The sequence below is a fragment of the Pseudorasbora parva genome, chromosome 15 (genome assembly GCF_024679245.1).
Source record: "Pseudorasbora parva isolate DD20220531a chromosome 15, ASM2467924v1, whole genome shotgun sequence".
Classification (NCBI taxonomy): domain Eukaryota; kingdom Metazoa; phylum Chordata; class Actinopteri; order Cypriniformes; family Gobionidae; genus Pseudorasbora; species Pseudorasbora parva.
The window spans coordinates 1,364,474-1,388,847 of NC_090186.1; the positions used below are offsets into that span (position 1 = coordinate 1,364,474).

A 24,374-nucleotide genomic window follows, 5' to 3' on the forward strand; every position below is an offset into this window, starting at 1 on the left:
TGTATTGACGGGGGGAAATTTCACTTTTCTCACAATATATTCCACAGAAGAAAGAAAGTCATACAGGTTTGACTGACAAAAGTGTATGATAATGTATGGCCACAGACATTATTTAATGCACCATTAATCAAAAAACTCTCAATCCTGAGGTAACCAGAGCTGTGTTCATTACACACAGAGCAATTAATTCATACCATGGTTATGAGGTGTTATTCAGGAAAAGACGACACTTCTCATACAACTCTGCTTTAAATCAACTGAATAATAGTAAATATGCACACTTCAAAACGTCAGCCGAAGCAGGTCATCTGGTACTTTTCATTACTGCTTTTCACATACTATATGTGAATAGGGGATATAGATATTGGGATTATACTAAATGCATGTGTTTTTTTATTTAGTCCTGTGCTGAATAAGCTGTTCACAGAACGAATCCACAAGACAAAAAAATTATAAAAACGACCTATTCAAAAGTGTACGAACCATTGACTCTTAATCCTGTGTGTCGTTCACTGATGAGACATGGCTGTGTGTGTGTGTGTGTGTGTGTGTGTGTGTGTGTGTGTGTGTGTGTGTGTGTGTGTTTTGTGATGGTTGTTCTTGAGTCTCTTGTTTGTCCTGATCAGTCAAACGGACCAGCGTTCTTCATAAAAATCCTCAAATCCTTCAGTTTTCCAGCATCTTCTGTATATTTGAGGCTCTCCAGCAGTGAGTGTGTGATCCTGAGATCTGAGGACGATTGAGGGACTCAAACACAACTATTTAAAAAAGGTTCAAACATTCACTGACGCTCCAGAAGGACACGACGCATTCAGAGCCGGGGGTGAACACTTTTGCACAGGAGGAAGATGTCTACATTTTTCTTATTTTGTTTAAATACCAGATTTTTTCATTTAGTCCTGCCCTTTGGAAGCAACACAAGACACTTATATGTTTCCTTTTAGTTCAATTTACCTTTATCTCCAAATTCTAAGTGTTCACCCCCCACATTCACATGCATATGAATAAAGTCAATGGGACGAAATGTGTAGTGTGACCGCCCCTTTAAACGTGGCTTTGACTGCCTCTGGAAGTGCTCCTATATTTACGCCTGTTTAGGGTCATCCGCTTGTGATTGGATTGATGCACATGCATATTAATTCCAGTAAAAATGTAAACAATATATTTTATTTGTGAACTGCTGATTTTATTTTATGGGGGCAGCAGTGGCTCAGTGGTTCATGAAGATTGTCTACAAACCAGAAGGTTGGTGGTTCAATCCCCGGTTCCACCTGACCAAGTGTCGAAGTGTCCATGAGCAAGACACCTAACCCCAGCTGCTCCCGACGAGCCGGATGAGCCTTACATGGTTGACATCGCCGTCGGTGTATGAATGGGTGAATGTGAGGCAAAATGTAAAGCGCTTTGGATAAAAGCGCTACATAAATGCAGTCCATTTACCATTTACCATGTCACACACACACAGATGACCTTCATTCCACCAAGCGGATTGCTCTCTAAAAACCCCACGGTCATCATGTCTTCAGGGTATTTCAAGTGTGATTTTGGCAATGTCTAAGGTGAGTTGATTACTTAATTAGTCTTCCCATCGTTGTTTATTCACTCTAAAAAATGCTGGGTTATTTCAACCCATTTTGGGTCAAATATGGACAAACCCAATGGTTGGGATTAACCTTTAATTAAAACATTTAAAACAAAGGTTTGGTTTGTCCATATTTCAAACCCAGCATTTGTATAGTGTTCAGATGAACACACACGAAATTAAGAGGTGGCATTTATTACACTAACTAATCATATCCAATCGTAGCATGATGGAAGCATCGCCTCCGCCCACATGACTTTTCCCCATTGATTCTCAGTTATCCCCCATCAAACCTAACCCTGACCTTTACTGGTTTTGCTGTCGGACAGTGTCATATTTTGTAATATTTGCGTTGTTTTATTTTTGCAATATGGATTATCTCCTTGCCTCCTTGGAGGAAACGCCCGGAAACAATTGTATGCTGTCCTGTTCTTTAGCTTACATGTTCAGGTGAGCCTCAGACCTGACACCTGGGGGAAAGTGTCACAATGGGTTAGGTAGGTGGAGCGTGTCAAAGTAACATCCACATGGATGGAGGACCCAAGGTTTCCCAGCAGAACATTGGCCAAAGCATCACACTGCCTCCGCCGGCTCGCCTTCTTCCCAAAGTGCATCCTGGGGCCATGTGTTCCCCAGGTAAGCCACACACACACACACACGGCCATCCACGTGATGTAGAAGAACACGTGATTCCTCAGACCAGGCCACCTTCTTCCATTGCTCCGTGGTCCAGTTCTGATGCTCACGTGCCACTGTTGGTGCTCTCGGCGGGGTCAGGGGTCAGAGGTCACCCCATACGCCTCAAACTGAGCTGCTCTGTGTATTCTGACAGCTTTCTATCAGAACCAGCATTAACTTCTGGAGCAGTTTGAGCTCCAGTAGCTCGTCTGTTTGATCGGACCCCACGGGCCAGCCTTCGCTCCCCACGGTCATCAATGAGCCTTGGCCGCCCATGACCCTGTGGCCGGTTCTCCACTGGTCCTTCCTTGGAGCACTTTTGATAGATACTGACCACTGCAGACCGGGAACAGCCCACAAGAGCTGCAGTTCTGGAGATGCTCTGATCCAGTCGTCTAGCCGTCACAATCTGGCCAAACTCGCTCAAATCCTTACGCTTGCCCATTTTCGGGTAAAATATCGTCCTATCCTGACAAACCATACAATAAGCTTATTTATTCAAAAATAAATGTTGTGGTCCAGGATCATATATAACACATTAGATCAGTGAGCAGAAAGCGTCTGTAAAGATTATAATGTAAGATTTTGCTAATTATTTTAGTTTTACACGTAGGTATCGGATTGACAGCAACGTTGGCGGCTGCTCATCACATTTAGATTTGATAAGCATTCTTAAGTAAAGGACATAAATACATGATGCTAATTGTTTTGAACGAGGCAAGTGTAGTTATTTGGGTTACTTTGTTATAGTTTGGCTCCTTGCATGAATTCGCCATGATATCAACCTCAGAGGTATGAGCCATTCACTCATTAAAAAGAACGCGTTTGGAGATAACTATCGTGTATTGCCAGTTGTTCGTGTACTCTATTATTATTACGCTTTTGTTATATTCTTCGTCTTCTCCCGCCCTCCCGAGAAAGGCCAGCCCGTGATCGGCTGCGTCAGAAACCCCATCGATGCGCGCGCGCGACAGAGCCAGTTGATAGGGAGCACCGCGCGCGTGAGCAGCGCCGCCCGCCATTTTACATTATTGGGAATCAAGCGGAGCTCCGCCGGGGAGTCGTTTACCCGCCCCCAGAACACACAATTCAACACAAACCGACCCGATCAGACCAGCCAAACATCATCAGGTGAGCACGCGGGCCCTCGCGGCGCGTTTCCGTGGCGTTTCTCGCAGCGCAGGGCGTTATTTTACCGGTGTTTGGAAACAATGTGCTGGGCGCGGGGGGAGGGGTTTTACCGGACACGCTAAACACGCGCTAGCCTCGCAAGAGCAGGCCTTTAAAACACAAATAACGCGTAAATATCCTCAGCGGAGTGTTTTAGTTGTAAATACAGCGTGTGTGTGCTAAATTCGCTCATGATGTGAGTGTGTGTGGGTCACGCTGCTAATGCTAATGCTACATTGACTGACCGAACGCGCCTGACTCAGATCTAACACGCTGAAAGGTTTATTTATAGGTTTTCTATGTGGAATATGCGTTAAAGGCATGTTTTTTGTCGTGTTGTAGCAGATTTAAGGGTGATTTTGATCTGTGTGTAAGGTTAGCTGTGCAGGGCCTGGGACACGCCGCGCGCACGTGTGTTTTTAGCCGCTTTATTAATGTGTGTGTGAGTACACACACATGCGGTTTAACACCACCTCTGGAGTTTATAATGAGCCGAGCACACACTCCTAATGTTGGAGTGAGGAAAATATCCCCTCTAGGTGTTTAATTGTGTTAAAACAGATTAAATGTGATTTATTTAGCATTGCATGCAGGCTAAAACGACCTGGATGAACCCTATACTCAATTTGTGTAACTGTCTACCCAAACCTGCAATAATTTGGCTCATTGCATTTGAACAGATTTCTGGAGACATGGCCACAGAACATATTAATGGGAATGGTACAGAAGAACCAATGGACACGTCTGCTGCAGTTACCCATTCTGACCACTTCAACACTTTATTAGAAGCTGGTTTACCACAAAAAGTTGCTGAAAAGCTAGATGAAATTTACCTAGCAGGTAAGCCAAAACTCGGACCCTCCAAATTGACTCATCCTTGTTTTGTATCCCACTCAATGCATGTTTGAACTGTACGTGTCATGTTTTCTTGCATAGGGAATTGGCAGGTAATTGGCAACTTTGTGTGGTTTCACCGCAAAATGGGTACTGCAGCGCTCAATGATGCTGAATTGCAATGACACACCGGCCCACAGACATAAAGGCTGGATTGAGCGTGTCTGGTGGGATCCTGAGGGATTAGGGCTCCGTTGTGTAGGGGGGCGGGGGGGTCCGTCCTGGGGGACGCGGGCCAGCTGGGCATATGCTGGGACAATAGGGGCAGCTGTCTGCGGCGGGACAGGTGATGTGCCCCTACGGCTTATCACTAACAGATGCTAATTGTGGAGGCGGAGAAAAGGGCTCGGCGCTCCCGGGATAATCATTCACACTTGTATTACTGTATTCAAGGGATAGTTCACCCAAAAATTAAGATTACCCCATGATTTACTCATCCTAGGTGTTTACATTCTTCTTTCAGATGAACACAATCAGAGATGCATTAAAAGATGCCCTGGCTTTTCCCGGCTTTGTAATGGCAGCCCAAAGTTTGAAGACCATAAAAGTGCATCTATCCATCAGAAAAGTGCATCATATAACTGCTCCACACTGCTCCGGGGGTTAATAAAGGCCTTCTGAAGCGAAGCAATGGGTTTTGTTCTGTGAGAGGCGTTGCACTTTCTGCGCAAGTTGCTTACACAAGTTGCTCTGCCGGAAGATAGAAATTTTACTTCGTAAAGTTTTAAATATGGATATTTTACACACATCGATTTGCTTCAGAAGGCCTTTATTAACCCCTTGAGCTGTGTGGAGCAGTTTTATGATGGATGGATAGATGCACTTTTAGGATGGATGGACAGATGCACTTTTAGGATGGATGGATGGATGGATAGATGCACTTTTGGGATGGATGGATGGATAGATGCACTTTTAGGATGGATGGATGGATAGATGCACTTTTGGGATGGATGGATGGATAGATGCACTTTTGGGATGGATGGATAGATAGATGCACTTTTAGGATGGATGGACAGATGCACTTTTATGATGGATGGACAGATGCACTTTTAGGATGGATGGATGGATGGATAGATGCACTTTTGGGATGGATGGATGGATAGATGCACTTTTAGGATGGATGGATGGATAGATGCACTTTTGGGATGGATGGATGGATAGATGCACTTTTGGGATGGATGGATGGATAGATGCACTTTTAGGATGGATGGATGGATAGATGCACTTTTGGGATGGATGGATACATGCACTTTTAGGATGGATGGATGGATAGATGCACTTTTAGGATGGATGGATGGATAGATGCACTTTTAGGATGGATGGATGGATAGATGCACTTTTGGGATGGATGGATGGATAGATGCACTTTTGGGATGGATGGATGGATAGATGCACTTTTGGGATGGATGGATGGATAGATGCACTTTTAGGATGGATGGATGGATAGATGCACTTTTGGGATGGATGGATGGATAGATGCACTTTTGGGATGGATGGATACATGCACTTTTAGGATGGATGGATGGATAGATGCACTTTTGGGATGGATGGATGGATAGATGCACTTTAAGGATGGATGGATAGATGCACTTTTAGGATGGATGGATGGATAGATGCACTTTTGGGATGGATGGATGGATAGATGCACTTTTGGGATGGATGCACTTTTAGGATGGATGGATAGATGCACTTTAAGGATGGATGGATAGATGCACTTTTAGGATGGATGGATGGATAGATGCACTTTTAGGATGGATGGATGGATGGATGCACTTTTAGGATGGATGCACTTTTAGGATGGATGGATGGATAGATGCACTTTTGGGATGGATGGATGGATGCACTTTTAGGATGGATGGATAGATGCACTTTTAGGATGGATGGATGGATAGATGCACTTTTGGGATGGATGGATGGATAGATGCACTTTTGGGATGGATGGATGCACTTTTAGGATGGATGGATAGATGCACTTTTAGGATGGATGGATGGATAGATGCACTTTTAGGATGGATGCACTTTTAGGATGGATGGATGGATAGATGCACTTTTGGGATGGATGGATGGATAGATGCACTTTTGGGATGGATGGATGGATAGATGCACTTTTAGGATGGATGCACTTTTAGGATGGATGGATGGATGGATTAGGGATGCACCGATACCATTTTTCCAGAACCGATCCGTTACCGATGCAGTTTTGTCTATGTAGAATTTCTAAGCCTTCGTGTGTAGAATTGAATAAATTAGATTAGTGAATAATACAGCAGCAAAAGTTATAAAATCACGAGTGCACAATAATTGTATAAAATCTAAACATTTAGTTGGCAAAAAATAAAGGAAACCACAAAAGTGAATAACTGTAGCTGTGAATCGGGTAAAATATGTTACAAAAAATATATTCATGAAAAACAAGTAAATATATTTATAGAAATAGGGCCTATATACTAAGAAATTGCATTTATTTTAAATGTATAATGCATATTTTTAATGAGGCAGCAACATATAGATAGAGCAGAACAAGAAAGGCTATTAACCTGATAAGCGTCACGAGGACGTGCTGAAGCTCTCTTTGCTTAAATCAGCTAAATTACTATCAGATGTAAGTAATTACCTTGACAAACTATACATCATTAAAAAGATCTAAGACTAAAGTTTAATTTTGTTACCTCTGTTTTATTCTCAAAGTCTTATAATGACCGTAATGTGTTAATATGTGCCAGGAGTTATGAATATGATCTTGGGCGTCGCTACCTTTTGATTGTAATATGCGCGTCATTTGCTCCCATTCATAAAAAAACTCTTCTCTGGTCATCATGAAGACACTCGACAAAACAACTTCCCTCAGGGCTTTTACTTCAAATGTGTGCAGATGTGGAGAAATATTGATAGATTCTCACATGTTTGAGTCAAATTTCTATACAGAGAAGTATTATTTATTCAATCTTTATCCAAAATCCGCGGATGTGTGATTATGAGCGCAGTAGACTGTGTTATGCTGTGTTTTCAATTCATTCTGGCAGCCGGAGGGCGCTGGAAAGCTGTACTACTGAAAATTCACCCCATGGGGAACACATGAAGAACAGACACACCATGTGACATTCAGGAAGTATCTGACATGACCAAAGCTGCTTTCTAGCGATCGTCAGATGGCTATTTTATGCAGATAGACACGTTTTAAGACAATAAACACACAATCGCGGCAATATATGGTTGGTCTGTGTTCTTTATGCCATGTTGGGTGGTTTTATAATAGATGATATTTATAATGCAATGCTATTCCACATAGCTTTTAGCATTGTATATTTTCTGCCAGATTTTTTGACCCGAAGCTATATGAGATCACATATTGTTATATAAAACACTCGACTTATAAATTATAAAGTGATATGAAGCAAGTTTTGAATAAAACATGATTTTAATCGTATAAATTGTTGTTTTGCTGGTGTGCTAAGCTAACATGCTAGCTTGCCCTAGATGCACCCTGCCACTGAGTAAATACTTTATTTTTATGAACATTTTCTAAATGTAAAACTACTGAAATGCTTATTTGGACGAAATGCATTCAATAGAGTCTCAGTGAGGGTAAAGTAAGAGGTTTGATTTAGAAATGAGGTTTGAATAGAACAGTTTGAATAGAGAATCGTTAGTAATTATAATGCAGACAAAAGAATAATAATTGGAGCCATAACCAGTCCGCAGAAGTGTGAATGTGTGCCGGGGAGACAAACTGAATGGGGCAGTTTGCACCTCTAAACAATAGAGGCAAAATAGAGAATGAAAGCTCAGAAGATGTGGCAATAAACATCAGTTGATATTTCAGAGATATCTCAAAATAAAATCACATGAAACGATCTTGTAAAACGTTTAATAAAATGCAGAGTTTTAGATTTATCATCTTCAGATCTGAAATATAACATGGTCAGACTTGTGGCTTTAGCTGTAGTGCATTTCTAGATTCCTCCAAGGCCCACTTCAATTTTATTTTCATAAAGATATTTCACACAAATAAATTTCTAATAAATTTACAAAACTTTGAAGCTTATTATAGCTTTTTTTTATTATAAATTTTTTTATCATTTTGACTTTACAGTAAACTGCCAAGTGTCTGCTTTCAAATGAGACCATAATTATGCTTTTAGTGCAAAGGATTCACAAACTGTATTTGTTTTAGTCTGAGTATACATTTCTTAGGATTTTTTCAAAATTTAGAAATCAGCTTAACAGGTTAATAAGGCTTTCATAGCGCAACAGTAGCATAATACAGAGCGGCACAAAGCGCTTATGCGCATCCCGTGCGCAGGATGATGCGCTTGAAGCAACACGGAGTCACACCGCGCCCCGTCCGCATCGAGAAGTTTAAAACGATATAGACGCGTAGTATATCTATGCAGTATTCTTATAAGCCGTTTATTTTAACAGTTTAACATTTCAGTTACGGTGTGTGAAAAACAATATAATAACTAGTCCAGTGTTGATCTAACTGACACCCGGTAGAAAGTAACAGTTTAAAGCAATAAACGCCAGCAGATAGCCATTTTTTTGAGAAACCATAACGTTAGAGCGTTATCTACAGATCAAGCATAATAACAGAAACAATAAATAATCTTGGAAAGTTTCATCGTGTTGAGTGTCGTAACCGAACGCGACAGTTTAGAGCTGAATGGAGTGACTGACAGCCGCAGTGGAGGGAAGCATTGACGTGAACTAATTTACTCGCATTAAACGATGGAATGGCTTCAGAACACTTATAATATAGTGCACGAATCGTTGATGCTTTATAAGGTTTTTGTGCCTTTTGTGGGGCGCTGGGGCTTAACAATAACACAGAATATTATGCGCACAGTATCGAATTTGGATCGGTCCTGTCTGTCCGATACCCGATCCGGCAAATAATGGCAGATCGGAGCCGATACCGATCCAGAGTATCGGATCGGTGCATCCCTAGGATGGATGGATAGATGCACTTTTGGGATGGATGGATAGATGCACTTTTGGGATGGATGGATAGATGCACTTTTAGGATGGATGGATGGATGGATGCACTTTTGGGATGGATGGATGGATGCACTTTTGGGATGGATGGATGGGTGGATGGATAGATAGATAGATGCACTTTTGGGATGGATGGATGGGTGGATGGATAGATGCACTTTTATGATGGATAGATGCACTTTTAGGATGGACTGATGCACTTTTAGGATGGATGGATGGATGGATAGATAGATGCACTTTTGGGATGGATGGATGGATGGGTGGATGGATAGATGCACTTTTTGGGCTGCCATTATAAAGCTAGTAAGGGCCCCAGGACATGTATTAATATAACTCCAGTTGTGTTCGTCTGAAAGAAGAATATTATACTCATCTAGCATGAGTTAGTCATGGGGTAATGTTCAGATATGGGTAACTTTAATGTGAGCTGCTGCTGACGGCGGCTCTGGTCTTAGTGATGGGGATTGTCATTAGTGCGACTCCTGTAGTCGTGTTTTGATCGATATCTTGGAGAACATGATGGCTCATGTAAAGCCAGTAGGCTGTGTGTGATCACACTCTGATTTAATGATGAATCACACCTGCGTAACAACACCATTTATTTGACATCTTTTCCAAATTAGAAATTCATTAGGAAAATGTAAATTTTGAAACAGTCTTGAACTTTAAATCTGTAAAATAGTTACTTTAGATTGAAACTTCTTGACTTTGTGATCCTATTATAGTGTTTTTCACAAGTGCTCAGTAATCTGGTCAGTTTGTAGCCATTGGCCATGGTCTTCTTGAACAGAGACCAGATTTAAATGCTCATTTACATACAGTGAATATGACGGCACGGTAAAGTTAGAAATGTCTGCATCAGTTCAGGCAACAAATGCACACTTCAGAAGAAAGGTGAGGTTTGTGAAATGTTTCAGATGTTCAAAGGCTTGTAATGATATAAGTTCCCTTTTCCTGAATGCTGATGGTATGTAAAGGTGCTTTACTATTACTAAGAATAGATAAGCACACGCTGTGTACCGCTCACTGTTAAAGGCACAATATGTACGATTTTAGGGTTAAAATATCCATTAGATCAGTGTTATATATATTGTGTTGAGTTGTGCACATTATCCCAAATGTTTCCAATAATGTTTAAATCCAGTGATTTTTAACCAGGACACGTGGGGTGTGTGTGTGTCGCCTATCAGTGACATCATCCCTCTGGTGTTATTGTGTAGTAACCATGGCAACACTATTGCCGCTTTAATATCTGATGTGTTTATTAGACACTGTTTGGATCATTGATGGACCGAAACTGATGATTGTTCTCCAGCTCAACACAGTTAGGCTTATTGTTGATTTACCGCACAGAGTGCCATGTTTTACCGCCTAATATGATCTCGCTCACTGCAGTGTGAACAAGTGGCTCATAGTAGCATTATAACATCACTTTAACACACTCACGTGTGTGAGAGATGATAAATTAGTGCTGCGTTACACAACCACACACAAGTGGAAGAGAAAGCGCTCGCGGCAGAATAAAAGCTCCGCCCACTCAAGAGTTAAGACACGCCTCTGTTCTGAATACTTACATATTGTGCCTTTAAACAAAAATAAGCCCCAACACCGTCACAATGTTGCCTTCAACAATTGTCAGCCAATGATAATAATTGTTCGTTTCTATTAGATATAAGACTCTAGAGAAATGTGAGATCTTCAGTATAATAACTTAGGAAGTGTTTATCCCGTATTCTTGGGCGACTGGAAAGTCGTCATCAGCTCTGCCGTTCCTGAAGTCTGTAGCGATGCCCGGTCCAAATGATGATACTCATGAACTCTCTCTCCGAGAAACTCTGAGGAATATTCACTCTCTGACTGGCCGGGCCGTAAAGCGCATCCTGCCGTCTGTGGCGTGTGTTGGCTCCGCTGAGCTTTCCCTGGTTCTCTCCGCAGGCCTCGTGGCTCACAGTGACCTGGATGAGAGGGCCATCGAAGCGCTGAAGGAGTTCAATGAGGAAGGTGCACTGCAGGTTCTGGTCCAGTTCAAGGAGAGCGATCTGTCCCATGTGCAGGTGAGTTCTGGCAGGGCTGCGCAATATATCGAAATTATCAAAGTATCGCAAATGTACATAACGCAATATCTGAATGATTTTAATAGGCTACTTCAACATTGTGATAAGTGTGTGTTTTAGGCCAGCCTAAAGCAGAGAATAGACTGAGCACATGACTGCTACTTATGTGACTTTATTGATGTTAAAAAGTTATTAAACGCAATAACTTGTGAAAACAACTCCGGCCCCACTTTATATTAGGTGGCCTTAAGTACTATAGACTTACATCAAAAAATAAGTACAATGTACTTACTGTGTTCAAATTGTATTGCAAAACACTTCTGCTGATATTGAGGTGGATACGGGTAGAGTTAGGGACAGGTGTGTGTGTGTGTGTGTGTGTGTGTGTGTGTTAAAGGGCAGGTTTAGGTGTAAGGGAAGTGCTAACTGTGTAATTATAAATGTAATTAATTACAGACGTAATTGCATGCAGGTATTTTTAAAATGTAAAAACATGTATGTACTCAATAAGTGCATTGTATCAAATGATTAATTAAAATGTTAGTACATATTGGGTCCACAACTCCTTGCAGTCTCGTGCTGTCTGACACACACACCGAAACGTGCGCACAAGTGTGTGATCCCTTCAGTTCGGTTTCGTGTCTTGTTACACACTCAGACTACCAAATACACACACTCATTTTTTAACATACATTTCTGTTAAATCACTGCTGGTCACTTTCAGAAGTTGAAGCGATGCTTTATTTCCCCAGAAAGACTGAAACGTCAATGGTATCATTTTCAGTTTTTAAATAATTTAAATATATATAATTAAAAATTTTCTTCAATATTGCACAGCCCTGGATTCTGGGAATATGGAACGGTTTTACTAACTTGCTCTTTTTAAAACAGAACAAAAGTGCAGAATATATAATTTAAATAGATTTTACACACTAATAGCAATATCGTATTGAATATCGCATTATTTAACAAGGTATCGCGTTTTTCTTCAATATCGCGCAGCCCTAGGTTCTGGGCACGGGGAACGGTTTTACTAACTTGCTCGCTTTAACGCAGAACAAAAGTGCCTTTCTCTGTGGCGTGATGAAGACCTACAGGCAGAGAGAGAAACAGGGGACCAAAGTTGTAGATTCCACTAAAGGACCAGACGAGGCAAAAATTAAGGTGAGTTTTGGCCTTTTCATGACTGTGCTGTAAAGCGTGCCTGTTGGCTCATTTGGTTTGCTCTTGTTCTGCAGACTCTGCTTGATCGAACAGGCTACACCCTTGATGTCACTACAGGTCAGCGCAAGTATGGCGGGCCTCCACCGGAGTCCGTCTACACCGGAGCTCAGCCCACCATCGGGACGGAGGTAATTCACATCAGGAGGCGGAGTTAAAGGGATAGCTCAGACTAAAGTGACCATTACCCCAATGTTTAATTCCTCATCAAGTCCTCCTAGGTGTATATGACATTCTTCTTTCAGTCACAGAGTTAAATTAAGTGTCCATTTCCAAGCTTTATAATGTCTGTTTCTGTTTTAAAGCCCATAAGTGCATCCGCCCATCATAAAAGTGCACCTGCCCATCATAAATGTCCATCCATCTATCATAATAGTGCATCCATCCATCATAAATGTTGTCCATCCATCATAAAAGTGCATCAGTCCATCATAAAGGTGCATATATCATTATAAGTGCATCCATTCATCATAAAAGTGCTCCACATGGTGCTGTGGTAAACTAGATGTTTTACTTTATAACATGTTAAATATGGATGTCACTCACACAAACCCATTGATTCGCTTCAGAAGGCCTGTATTAACCCCGGGAGCCATCTGGAGCAGTTATATGGTGGATGGATGGATGGATGGATGGATGCAATTTTATGAGCTTCAAGATTTGGCCTGCCATAATAAAGCTTGGATTAGGCAGGACATGTTTAATATAACTCTGTGTCTGAAAGAAGAATGCCATGCACACCTAGGATGAGTAAATCATGGGGTCATGTTCATTCTTGGGTGAAGTATCCCTTTAAGCAATACGGACCAGTTCAAAAGCAATCTGGTTGTATTTTGGCTATTTGGTTGGGTTAGGTTAAATCTTGAAAATGGGGCGTTTAAAAGAAGAGAGATTCAGAAATCATATTAGATCACAATTAGACATGTGCCGATTTTCGATAATGCGATTTATCACGATAATGAATATGCACGATATTGTTATCGTGGGCACTTTAAAATATCGTAAATAATAATTTATTAATAATTTATAATTTTTTTATGATGCATTCAAGAATACTTTGCCCATCAACAACCGTATAAATGCTCAACACTGCTGTATTCTGCGTCAAAGGGACACGCGCTCAGATATAAACAAGCCCAACATGCGTTTGCACATGACTGAACCGGTGAAGGAGACGCGCTGCTGAAGTGCCGCTCAGTGACAGCAGAGGGCGCTGATGAACCGGTGAAGGAGACGCGCTGCTGAAGTGCTGCTCAGTGACAGCAGAGGGCGCTGATGAACTGCAGAATGAAGCGGTTACCCCGGAAACCAGCAAACAAACAAAAAACGCGTGTAGTTTTTAAAACAGCCATTCGTTGTTTGTAATCTCAATGTTGTTCATCACAGCACCAAATACTTAATACTTAAAGACTTAATAGGCTATTTATTTTCAAACTTAAACATTTTTATGCTTTAATCTGGACTACAACATGCCCTAATAATTAGGCCTAGAACTGTTCTGATTATTTGTTTTTGTTCAGTAAAACTTTGATACGACTTCATTAGTTAACATGTTAATTCATTATTACCAAACTGACAATGAAAAATACTTTAAGAAATTAACATAGAATGATTAATTCTTTATGTTACATTTTAATAACATTAAAATCAAAATCAAAATAACTTTTTTAATGGACCTAAGATAAAACTAACAATGATCAGTATTTCTTAACTAACATTACCAAAAACATTATACTTTCTGTACCAAATGTAGCTATTGCTCAATCTTAGTTAATGCATTAAATAATGAGACCTTATTGTAATTTGTTACCTGTTGTTCTTTATTGCCTAATTCTTTTGCACTTTAATCTGTTTGAAAATTGTACTTTTACAGCTCTGAAAAATATCAAGAGACCACTTAACATTGGTTTCTCAATGAGGGGTCTCATTTTTTTCCAGATCTGTATATATTTTTGGTGTATTATTGTATTTAAACATTCAGTTATTTTTGTTCTTACAAAAGTAGTTCTTAAAGCTGTTATGCTATGGCAACACTTTTTTTTGCAACTTATTTCAATATCGTGATAATATCGTATACCGTGATAAAACTTCATCAATTAATCGCAACATGAAAAATTGATATCGGCACATGCCTAATCACAATCCAGTTTTGATCTGGACCAAATCATCAGTTTGTTGTTCTAAACATTGTAATATGACTGGCTGTGCTCAGAAAATCGATACAACCATAATTCAAAATGGATGAGAGGAGTTGTTAGTTTTTACTTTTATGGAATGTTTTAAGTTTTGTTATCATTGAGCATTGTTGACAGTTTCTCTATAGTTGAACAGATAGTTACTAAACTCTGCTCAAAAGACCTTTAAATGCCAAAGTGATCATATCGTTATTAAATCATTATTGGTGATGCACAGCCCTTATGCCTGGGACACCTTTATCACCAAAAATCAGGATTATACTGATCCCAGCAGAAGAGGACCAAAATGTGATAAAGCTTTAAAATTGGCTAAAACAACATTTATATGATGTAATATACACATTATGCTCTCGATTAATTTTAGCGGTTACGTTTAGAAGCAGACATTGAGCCTCTCCGTAGCCTACAGTAAAGAGATTTAGTCGCCAGGAAATAATCCCCAACAGCTGTAAATATCAATAAAAAATGTTTAATTGAAAGTGTTTTATCAGTGTTTGTAAAACTACTATAGCACAATCATAAGAGAGAACTTTTGACTGGTTGATCTGTGAGCGATGCAGTTAGTCTACACACGTTCCCCCCTCCCATCTGTTTGTCTTCCCATCGCCATGTCCCTGTAGGGGCTCCGTAGAGCACTAGTCTACCAGATGTAGTAATCTGGAAAAGTGTGTTTGGGTCAGGCTGATCCAATCAAATTTTGCTTTGAAACCCCGGCACAAACGTCTGATGGATTACCTGATCCTGGACGGCTAAACATCCAGATCATTCGGGTCCGGATGAAACTCTTGAACAGCTGGCCCCAGATCAGGTGTCTTCAAAGGCTGTCTGAATGATGACTTATGGCCACTGTGCTGGAGTAACTCTGTTACCGCTGAGATCTGACAGCCGCTGTGTTCGAGAGCATCTGTCCGCTCTAAACTCTAACAGATGCTCTCAGATGTTAAAAGGTACGGCAAGCTTTAAGGCTAAGGTTCGGTGTAAGGGAACTGCCAACTGTCTAATTACAAAGGTAACTACAGAAATTAATTACAGATGTAAGTACAAGCAGGTATTTTAAAAATATTAAGTACAATGTAAAAACATGTAGGTTCACAAGTCCATCAAATGATTAATTACAATGTTAGTACATAGTAGTTAAGGCCACCTAATATAAAGTGGGTCTGAAATACTGTTACCGAACGGCCGAAATGACATCAGTGAGACCACCAATCAGTGCAGATGGAAAGCATCTGATCATAGAGATGTGGATATGTCTTCACTCCAGACATGTTTGTTTATTCATTGCTTTAAACTAGCAGCTTTACGGTATTAAACCGTGTCAGTGTCGCTTTCAGTTAGGGGTACAACTTCAGTTTCTAATATGAAGCAGCTCTCCGGCGTCTTCATGTTTTTACCACATAGGCCGTAAAAAAATATGGTTGTAGTGTCCATGACATCACCCTATAGGATTCTGAAGAGCCGTTCTGAAGCGTAAATTAGACACGAGCCGGCCGTCGCCATTTTGGCAGCTAGTAATCGCTCGCATAACAGAAAATGGGCAAAGAGGCGGGCTGTGGGCGGAGCTTAGGTGATGACTAAGGGTGTACTCACACCAGGCACGGTTGCCATGAACCGGGCCCGAGTACGATTGTCCCCCCTCCCCACTCCCCCTCTGGCCGGCACGCTTACGTCATTATGGTGCGACAGTTTCGGGATAAACAGGAAGCGCGGCGTGAACATTTTCACGTAATCGTGCTGCTCGTATAAGGAGGTTTGTAAGGTACCAGCAGAAGTGCAGCAAGGACTTTGCAGCTTTGATTACGGACTCCAGCACGGTTAGCGCTCACACTGCATGCGCCCGAGTCCAACTGATCCGTGCTCTGGTCCACCTGTTCCAAGCGGGCCAGGGCCGGCTAATCGAGCCGCGCCCGGGCACGGTTCGGAGCACTCACTAGTCAAACGAACCGCGCTTTGGTGGTCAAACGCACTCGAGCAAGGTTCAAACTGGCTAGTGTGAGTACACCCTAACAGACAGCCTCCTGTCAATCAAAGTGGCCTCCGGTGTTGGGGAAACTTTAGCAAAATTAGCCGTATAGACCAGAACCACAATTTGTACCAGGCTGTAAACATGTTTTTTCTGCTGTAAAGTTGGGCATTTTAACATGAGCTCAGTGAGATTCTGCTCCTCCTGGAGCCGCTCTAGTGGCCATTGAGGAACTGCAGTCTCTTCCGTATTGGCTTCAACAGAAACTGGCTCTTGGTTTTTACTCGCCTCGTCTTCGTGGGTCTTAAGATCTGTGCGCATACCGTTAGTATTGAGAAAGCTCCGCGACTGCTCTGTGTGGTGTTTAGATGAGCTCTGATCCGTCTCACTGACTTCTCTCCGCTCTGCAGATCTTCGTGGGGAAGATCCCGAGGGATTTGTTTGAGGATGAGCTGGTGCCTCTGTTTGAGAAGGCAGGGCCGATCTGGGACCTGCGTCTGATGATGGATCCTCTGAGCGGCCTGAACCGGGGCTATGCCTTCCTCACGTTCTGCACTAAAGAGGCCGCGCAGGAGGCCGTCAAGCTAGTAAGACCTGCACACCATTCGCCAGTTTCCAGTTCACCTCATTTGGGTGTGGGGCAGTGATGAGGCATGCCTTTACAAATGCAACACATACTCAATCTCTGTTTCTCTCCTCTCAGTGTAACAATCATGAAATTCGCTCGGGCAAACACATCGGCGTGTGTATATCAGTGGCAAACAACAGACTCTTTGTGGGCTCCATTCCCAAGAGCAAGACAAAAGAACAGATTGTTGAAGAGTTTTCCAAAGTCACAGGTGAGCTTTGCCTTTTAACCTCTTACCTTCTGGACCATTTTTGGGATTTCCACCTGGATTTGGCCGACCCAAATTAAAAAGCCTCCCATACACACGCATACAGTGTCTCTAAGTTCAAAATGTTGGTGTCATTTTACAGGAAACCCTTTGAAGTTACATAAACACTGCTCAAAGTCATTAACATGTAAGAACAAAGACATGTGGTGTGGTTTTTTTTGTGCTTTTTATACATTTATTTTTGAAAGTGTATAACTCTAAATTTCAGAAAATGATGGAAAAAATAAGTTTGTCTGTCTCATGATGTATCCAAGATTTATTTAAATGGTCCTGAAGGGAAGCTTTTCAATTTGGGTCGGCCAAATCCAGGTGGAAATGGCACCAGAGTAATTTAGTGTAAATGCATTACTTTGTCTAAAACGAATGCCAACGTGATGCATTTCTCCAGAAAGTAGAGACGCTAAGCTGTACGTGTCTGCAGATAGTAAGTGGTTAAATGAGGGTGCATTCCTGCGCATCTGCTTCGTTTATTTGGGTTCTTTAAAGATGTATTTAATGTGTTGTTTTGTCTTTTTTTGTTAGAGGGTCTTACTGACGTAATCCTTTACCATCAGCCGGATGATAAGAAAAAGAACAGGGGCTTCTGTTTTCTGGAGTACGAGGACCACAAAACAGCGGCGCAGGCTCGACGGAGGCTCATGAGCGGGAAGGTGAAGGTCTGGGGCAATGTGGTCACCGTCGAATGGGCCGACCCCATTGAGGATCCTGACCCGGAGGTCATGGCGAAGGTCAGAACATGGTCCACCTGGATCACTTTCTCATGTGGTAGAGCCAATCCGCCATGTGCTTCAGCCTGGCTGTGCAGATGATGGGTTAATGGTGCTGTTCTAGAGGACTTGATGAATTATCCAAAGGATCTAAACACTTAAGGATCGGTCTTTATATCTAGGGAGCTCACGTTCTCCTCTCATCTGCTTCTAGGTGAAAGTGTTGTTTGTCAGGAACCTGGCGAACAGCGTCACCGAGGAAATACTTGAAAAAGCTTTCGGCCAGTTTGGCAAACTGGAGCGAGTAAAGAAACTGAAAGACTACGCCTTCATTCACTTCGACGAGAGGGATGGAGCGGTCAAGGTGAGAGCGCTTTTGGATGGGAAGTGTTGTTTCTTTGAGTGGTCATTACAGTGGTTTGACACGCGTGGTTTGTTCGCAGGCGCTAGCGGAAATGAACGGCAAAGATTTAGAGGGAGAACACATTGAGATAGTGTTTGCCAAACCACCAGACCAGAAGCGGAAAGAGAGGAAGGCACAGCGCCAAGCAGCGAAGACGCAAATGTGAGTTATGGATTTATACCTGGAGGGCTCTGCATATTTCAGCTCCAACACACTCAAATCATCCTGAAAACCTTGATCAGGTGTGCAGGGCTCTAGACTGAGACCGACTGGTTGCATTTTGTGACCCTAATTTTTTTCGCACTGGTGCCAACACCAAGTTCCCCAACTGATAGGTTGCATATGAAAAATGACTAACAAATCAAAAGTGAAGCCGACCAAACCACTCGTTTGAGCGGCGCAGTGCAGACCAATCAGCCTGAGCAATAATAGTGCAGCATGAGCTCGGGTTTACTCGCGGACAGGTCCCGATCATGTGACGCCGTTACAACACAGCACTAAAAAGGCTTGAATTCACCGCTGTATTAATAACATCACTGCGAGATTTAGTGGAAATGTTCAAATTCATCCCAGAATACTGTTATAAACAGATCAGATCGTACAGCGCTGACCTGGAGACCAGGAGAATCATTGAGCCATGAGCTAACGAGATACAGAAGGCTTTTCACTCCACAAATCTCCAACATTCACCATGGGTTTAATGTGGTGACACTGACTCTAACCATGGGATTGGGCAGACATAGTCCAGTGTTTCTACATTGTTGATCTCAGGGTTTGTGCAACCTTTTGAGAGTTAAATTCCAGCACTAATGGGGCGTTCACACCAGATGCGAATGAAGCAAATAAATTGGGCGTAGTTGGACGCGTGAACATTTTGAGTTCACTCGCTTCATTCGCACAGATGCAAATTTGCGTCAATTGTAGTCTCAATATGTTGAATTCAGGGTAATTTTGATACTTTTCCAAGTCATCTCAATGGCAAAAAGTGTCCCACTCACCCAGAAATCACCCTATGTATGACCCTCACATTGAGTAAAGAGCATTTTTTACAATTTACCAGACTGTGAGCTGCTCAATCACTTTCTTCCAAGCAAGATCCTTTTATTTCTGTTTCTATAAAGTATGACGATGTATCTACAGCTCCAGGTCTCCACGTATTATTTTTTTCCTCATTGTTGTCGCTGCCAGAGCAAGCTCCTGATTGGTTAACAGGAGTGGGTGTCCGCCAAAGTTCAGATTTTTAATCTTGCTTGATTTGCGCCGCTCAATATCAATTTGTCTGTGCGCTGACTTGACATGTAAATCACTCGCGATTATCCCTTCATTCACGTCTGGTGCGAATGAACGTTAAAAGAGCTTCTCACTTTTTCTAGTACTCTAAATATTGTTCTCCAGGAAAAAAATGGCGTTTGGGGGGTTAAATGGGTTTTTTTTAGCGAGGTTGCCTGTTAAAATTCACATTCCTGGGTCAGTGCATTGAGTTCTGTTGACATTTGACAGCTAACGTTATGCGTCGCTCTACTGCTCTGATTGGTTGTCGATCTGTCCAATCGAGGTCTTTCCTGGTTGGGTTGAAACGCCCCATAATCACAGCCCAATGAGCATCAGACTCATATTCTGACTGGAGTATGAACACGTCAGGCTAGGAAACTGCTTAAATATCGGGAAACGGATATATCGGTCTATCACTGGTTAGTTACCGCACTTATAAGATACTGTTACCGATTAAAATGTTAACGGTACCCAACCCTACTCTCAATTCAAGCTCAGAGCTTCACTGTAAGATTTACATTTGATAATTGCACCTATAAATGCAAAAGTCAATTTATAATATAAAAATCCCCCCAGCGTTACCAAATCGTGCTCGTCTGGAGCTCTGTGTGTGTTTGAGGTTTGGAGCTGGACAGCGTTGATTTGCCTGAATCTGGTGTGATTATAATCGTGCCCGTCTTCTCTCACAGGTATGATGATTACTACTACTACGGCCCTCCTCAAATGCCGCCGCCTGCCAGGGGCCGGGGCAGGGGTGCGAGCCGCGGTGGTTACTCCTACCCCCCCGACTATTACGGCTACGAAGATTACTACGATTACTATGGTTACGATTACCATAACTACAGGGGCGGCTACGACGACCCGTACTTCGGCTACGATGACTTCCAGGCGCCGGCTCGAGGCCGAGGAGGGCGCGGCGGGGCTCGAGGGGGATCGTCTCCGAGGGCCAGAGGGGCCAGCGCTCCACGGGGCCGGACGGGCTTCCCACCGCGGGGCGGGGCCGGAGGGGGGCCGGGGCCCAGCCGGGGCCCACGCGGAGGAGCCAGAGGCGGGCTTCTGCAGAGAGGGCGCGGGGTACGTGGTGCTCGGGGTGGACGCGGTGGAAATGTAGGAGGCAAGCGCAAAGCTGATGGCTACAACCAGCCAGATTCCAAACGGCGCCAGACCATTAATCAGAACTGGGGCTCGCAACCCATTGCACAGCAACCCTTGCAAGGTGGCGATCATTCTGGTAACTATGGTTACAAATCTGACAACCAGGAGTTTTATCAGGATTCTTTTGGGCAACAGTGGAAGTAGAGAATGTAGGGCTTTTTTTTTTTTTTGTTTTTGTTTTCTTTCCAGTAAAACAAAAAACAAAACCTTTTTATAGAGACTTGATTGGCCCTCAAATCCATTAACGGTTGCCTGTGTCCTCCTCCTGGCGGGTTTTTTTTGTACATATTTTAAGAATCCGCTTGGACTCGATCAGTAGTCACTCCCACCTGCTTCTTGCCGAACTGTTTTGGTTATGTTTTGTTTTGGAAGTCGTTTCCTACTTTTAAAAAGAAAAAAAAAATCGGGATTGAAATTTTTAAATTTGCCTTTTTTTGTGCTCAATCTGTCTATTTGGCTTTATAGTACCATGTGTGTTCATAGGAAGTTTGCTCTTCATGTCTTAAGTAGGTAACAGCAACAACAACAACAACAAAAAAAGACGAAAAATGAAAAGGAAAAAAAAATCACTGTCTCTTAAACTTGTATTCAAAGAGGAAAAAAAAAGAAATTGCTATTTGTATGTTACAAAAAAAGATAATGCTAGTTAAAATAGCGTGTCTTGTTTTTTTTTCGGGGGGAACGTTTAAAACAGAGGAAAAAAGAAACAAAAAGGACTTTGCTCCTTTATTTTTTGGCTTTACATTTTGGCTTGTATTCTTTGCTGTTTGTCTGCTTGAATAAACATACACGCACCAGTGTACAAAAAACTCAAATTGTGTTTCAAATTCATGTTTCGGCAAATTCTCTCTTCAAATTGCCTACAAATTTATGGCTCCTTGTGGAAGAAAAGGACTAAAGGTTTGCCTTGTAGAAACGTGCCGCTTCCTCACTCTGCATGCCCAAATTGAACTCGTCCGCATCCCTTCTCTCCACTCACCCATTCTCGCCTCACCTTCTCTCCAAGAGAAGCTCCACGAGGACACAAACTCAATGAAAGCACAATTTGATGCGAGGCGTCCTTTCGCACACACTTGCACGTCTGTCCCAAATTGAGCGAGCGGGGGGGGTCTTAGCATGCCTTTGTTTTCCCTCTTTCGTCTATCTGTTAACCCTGCTTGTTTTTGACCTGTGCATGCCCGAGCGCGTCGGTAGAGTCTCTAGCGAATGCTTCCTGCTTCCCCTCTCTCTCTTTGACATCCTCGCGGTCGTTTGTGTGATTTCTTTTTCCTTTGTGTTGCATTCATTGTTAACGCTCCTCTAATTTGTGTTCCTTTTGTTACCTGGCTAGCAGGGAAAAGGGGTCGAGGCTGGTCCTGACATGTCCCAGTGAAGACTAGCTCTGAAGTGATGATGATGATGATGATGATGGTAAGGTCCGCTCCACGGTCCGTCTCAGATCCTGCCTTACGGAAGCATATCTTCTCCCGCTCTGCCTCCAAGATTGCCATCACCACCGCAGAGTCACCGTTAGACCTGTTTGGACTCTTTGTGTATTGTTTTTTTTTTTTTTTTTTTTGTATTTAATTTGTTATTTTTAAGTTTATAAGAATGTCCCAGAACCCTTGTGTCATGACATGCTATACTTTTTGGAGGTCGAGTAGCCCAAAAGGAGTTTTATCCTTAAACGTTACATGTATTTTTGCACTTTGTAGATGTTTGAAGTGGCTTGGAGGAGCTTTTGATGTATATTTTTGTGCATTTTTAAAACAGGCTGATCATGAGGATGAGCTCGAGTCTTGCGTTGATTTCTCCTCTCTCTCAGTTGTAACCTGGTGTGATTTTTTTTGACCAGGCATTCCAGGTGAAATGGTTCTTTTCGGAACCCCTTTTTCCTTTTTTAGGATTTTCTTTTTTGGAAAGGGTTGGTTAACTACCTCATCCTGGAGGCTGAAACTGCCCTATCTGTACTGTACATACGGAGACCTAATGCAAGCAGGGCTTTTTATATTCAACTTATGCACAAGGGCAACATCAGAGCCAATGTACCTAGTGTATTATAGTCCTTTTGTAATAATGCTGACAGTCAGACTGGGCATGTGAAAGACACTCATGTAATGAGTCTAAAGAAGCGTCAGTCTGAGGATGTGGTCACTTGAGAAGCGTCCGTTTCTCAGACCCCCTCGCCCCCCCAATGCATTTTAAAGCTTTATTTAAAGAGCATTTTGATCCGTTTTGAAACCAACACTATCCCTTTGTGTACTGTGCCACCTGGACATGCACAGCTCAGCATGGCTCCTAAAGGTAAGTTCAGAGTCCGATCCGACCGGACCGGACCGGCGTATGATGTCATTGGACCGGGCACACCGTAGCTGCCTTTATCCGTCACATGTTAATGTGATGGGTTATTACGATATGCATCCTTTTGGGCATGTTATTGGTAACTCTCTCGTGTGCTCGTACAGGGTTTATACGTTTTTAAAGGGATTCTGTTGATGTTTCACTCTCTTTTTTTTTTCTTTGTTTGCCTCTCTTTTAAAAAGTATTGACTGGATTTTTGACTATGACTGACTCCACGATCATTTCTGTATCACCATCGAACCATTTTTATGAAAAATGGTGTTTTAAAAGTACTGCTGCATAACAAGTGTTTTTTGCATTCCTGCAAATAAATTTTGTAAAATGAATCGGCGTGGTCTGTGCTTCCAGAATGCTGTCGTCTCTGGGATTTGGGAACGTGTGTGTGTGTGTGTGTGTGTGTGTGGTTGTTTGAGTGAGTTTTAGGCCCCGTCCACACATATCCGCCATTTTAGGAGCCCGACACTATTTTATTTATTTTTAAATCCAGGTCCCTGAGTGGATAAATCTGAAACGACACCTTTGCGTTTTTTACAGCCCATCCGTATATTTTGACATTGTCACGTCCCGCGCCGTAAAGGCTAGAAGGGATACAGCTACTGGGCATGTGCACATTAATATTGTGTAATTTAATGACTAATTTGTGTTATCGTAAGGGTAGGGTTGAGGTAGGTATTAATAAAACACATCCGGTAAGCTGCGAACGTATTTTATTGTGAGATTATTGCCTCGCGTGCCTATTGCTGTACCCCCGTCTAGCCATAACTCTTCTGTTTTTAGTGCTTTTCAGTGGCAGGTTTACACTACATCACTGATGTATATGCAGATATGTCGTGGATGTGGCCCGGGGTC

The 24,374-nt window shown here is 42.3% G+C and overlaps 1 protein-coding gene across 8 annotated transcripts; it reads left to right on the top strand.

The window, feature by feature from the left end:
- Positions 1-3,235: 3,235 nt before the first annotated feature.
- On the top strand, positions 3,236-23,851 carry syncrip (synaptotagmin binding, cytoplasmic RNA interacting protein). Of its 8 annotated transcripts, none has more exons than XM_067416637.1 (12): positions 3,252-3,391; positions 4,111-4,270; positions 11,255-11,373; positions 12,430-12,537; positions 12,612-12,725; positions 17,163-17,339; positions 17,456-17,591; positions 18,171-18,376; positions 18,570-18,719; positions 18,799-18,920; positions 20,720-21,261; positions 22,516-23,851. In XM_067416637.1, exons 2-12 carry the CDS (start codon positions 4,123-4,125, stop codon positions 22,542-22,544), a joined length of 1,851 nt encoding a protein of 616 aa, XP_067272738.1. In that variant the 5' UTR covers positions 3,252-3,391; positions 4,111-4,122; the 3' UTR covers positions 22,545-23,851. The 8 variants fall into 8 exon arrangements, with proteins under 8 accessions (XP_067272745.1, XP_067272738.1, XP_067272739.1 ...); XM_067416638.1 differs by having other exon boundaries at positions 22,519-23,851; XM_067416640.1 differs by having other exon boundaries at positions 20,720-21,246.
- Positions 23,852-24,374: the final 523 nt, after the last annotated feature.

What these genes read in the sequence shown, in the direction of transcription:
- syncrip (XM_067416636.1), top strand. Translation starts at nt 4,123, where the DNA reads ATGGCCACAGAACATATTAATGGGAATGGTACAGAAGAACCAATGGAC. An exon ending in CAGACGAGGCAAAAATTAAG is followed by an intron (nt 12,538 to 12,611) that starts GTGAGTTTTGGC and finishes CTTGTTCTGCAG; the next exon opens with ACTCTGCTTGATCGAACAGG. An exon ending in AGAGGGATGGAGCGGTCAAG is followed by an intron (nt 18,720 to 18,798) that starts GTGAGAGCGCTT and finishes GTTTGTTCGCAG; the next exon opens with GCGCTAGCGGAAATGAACGG.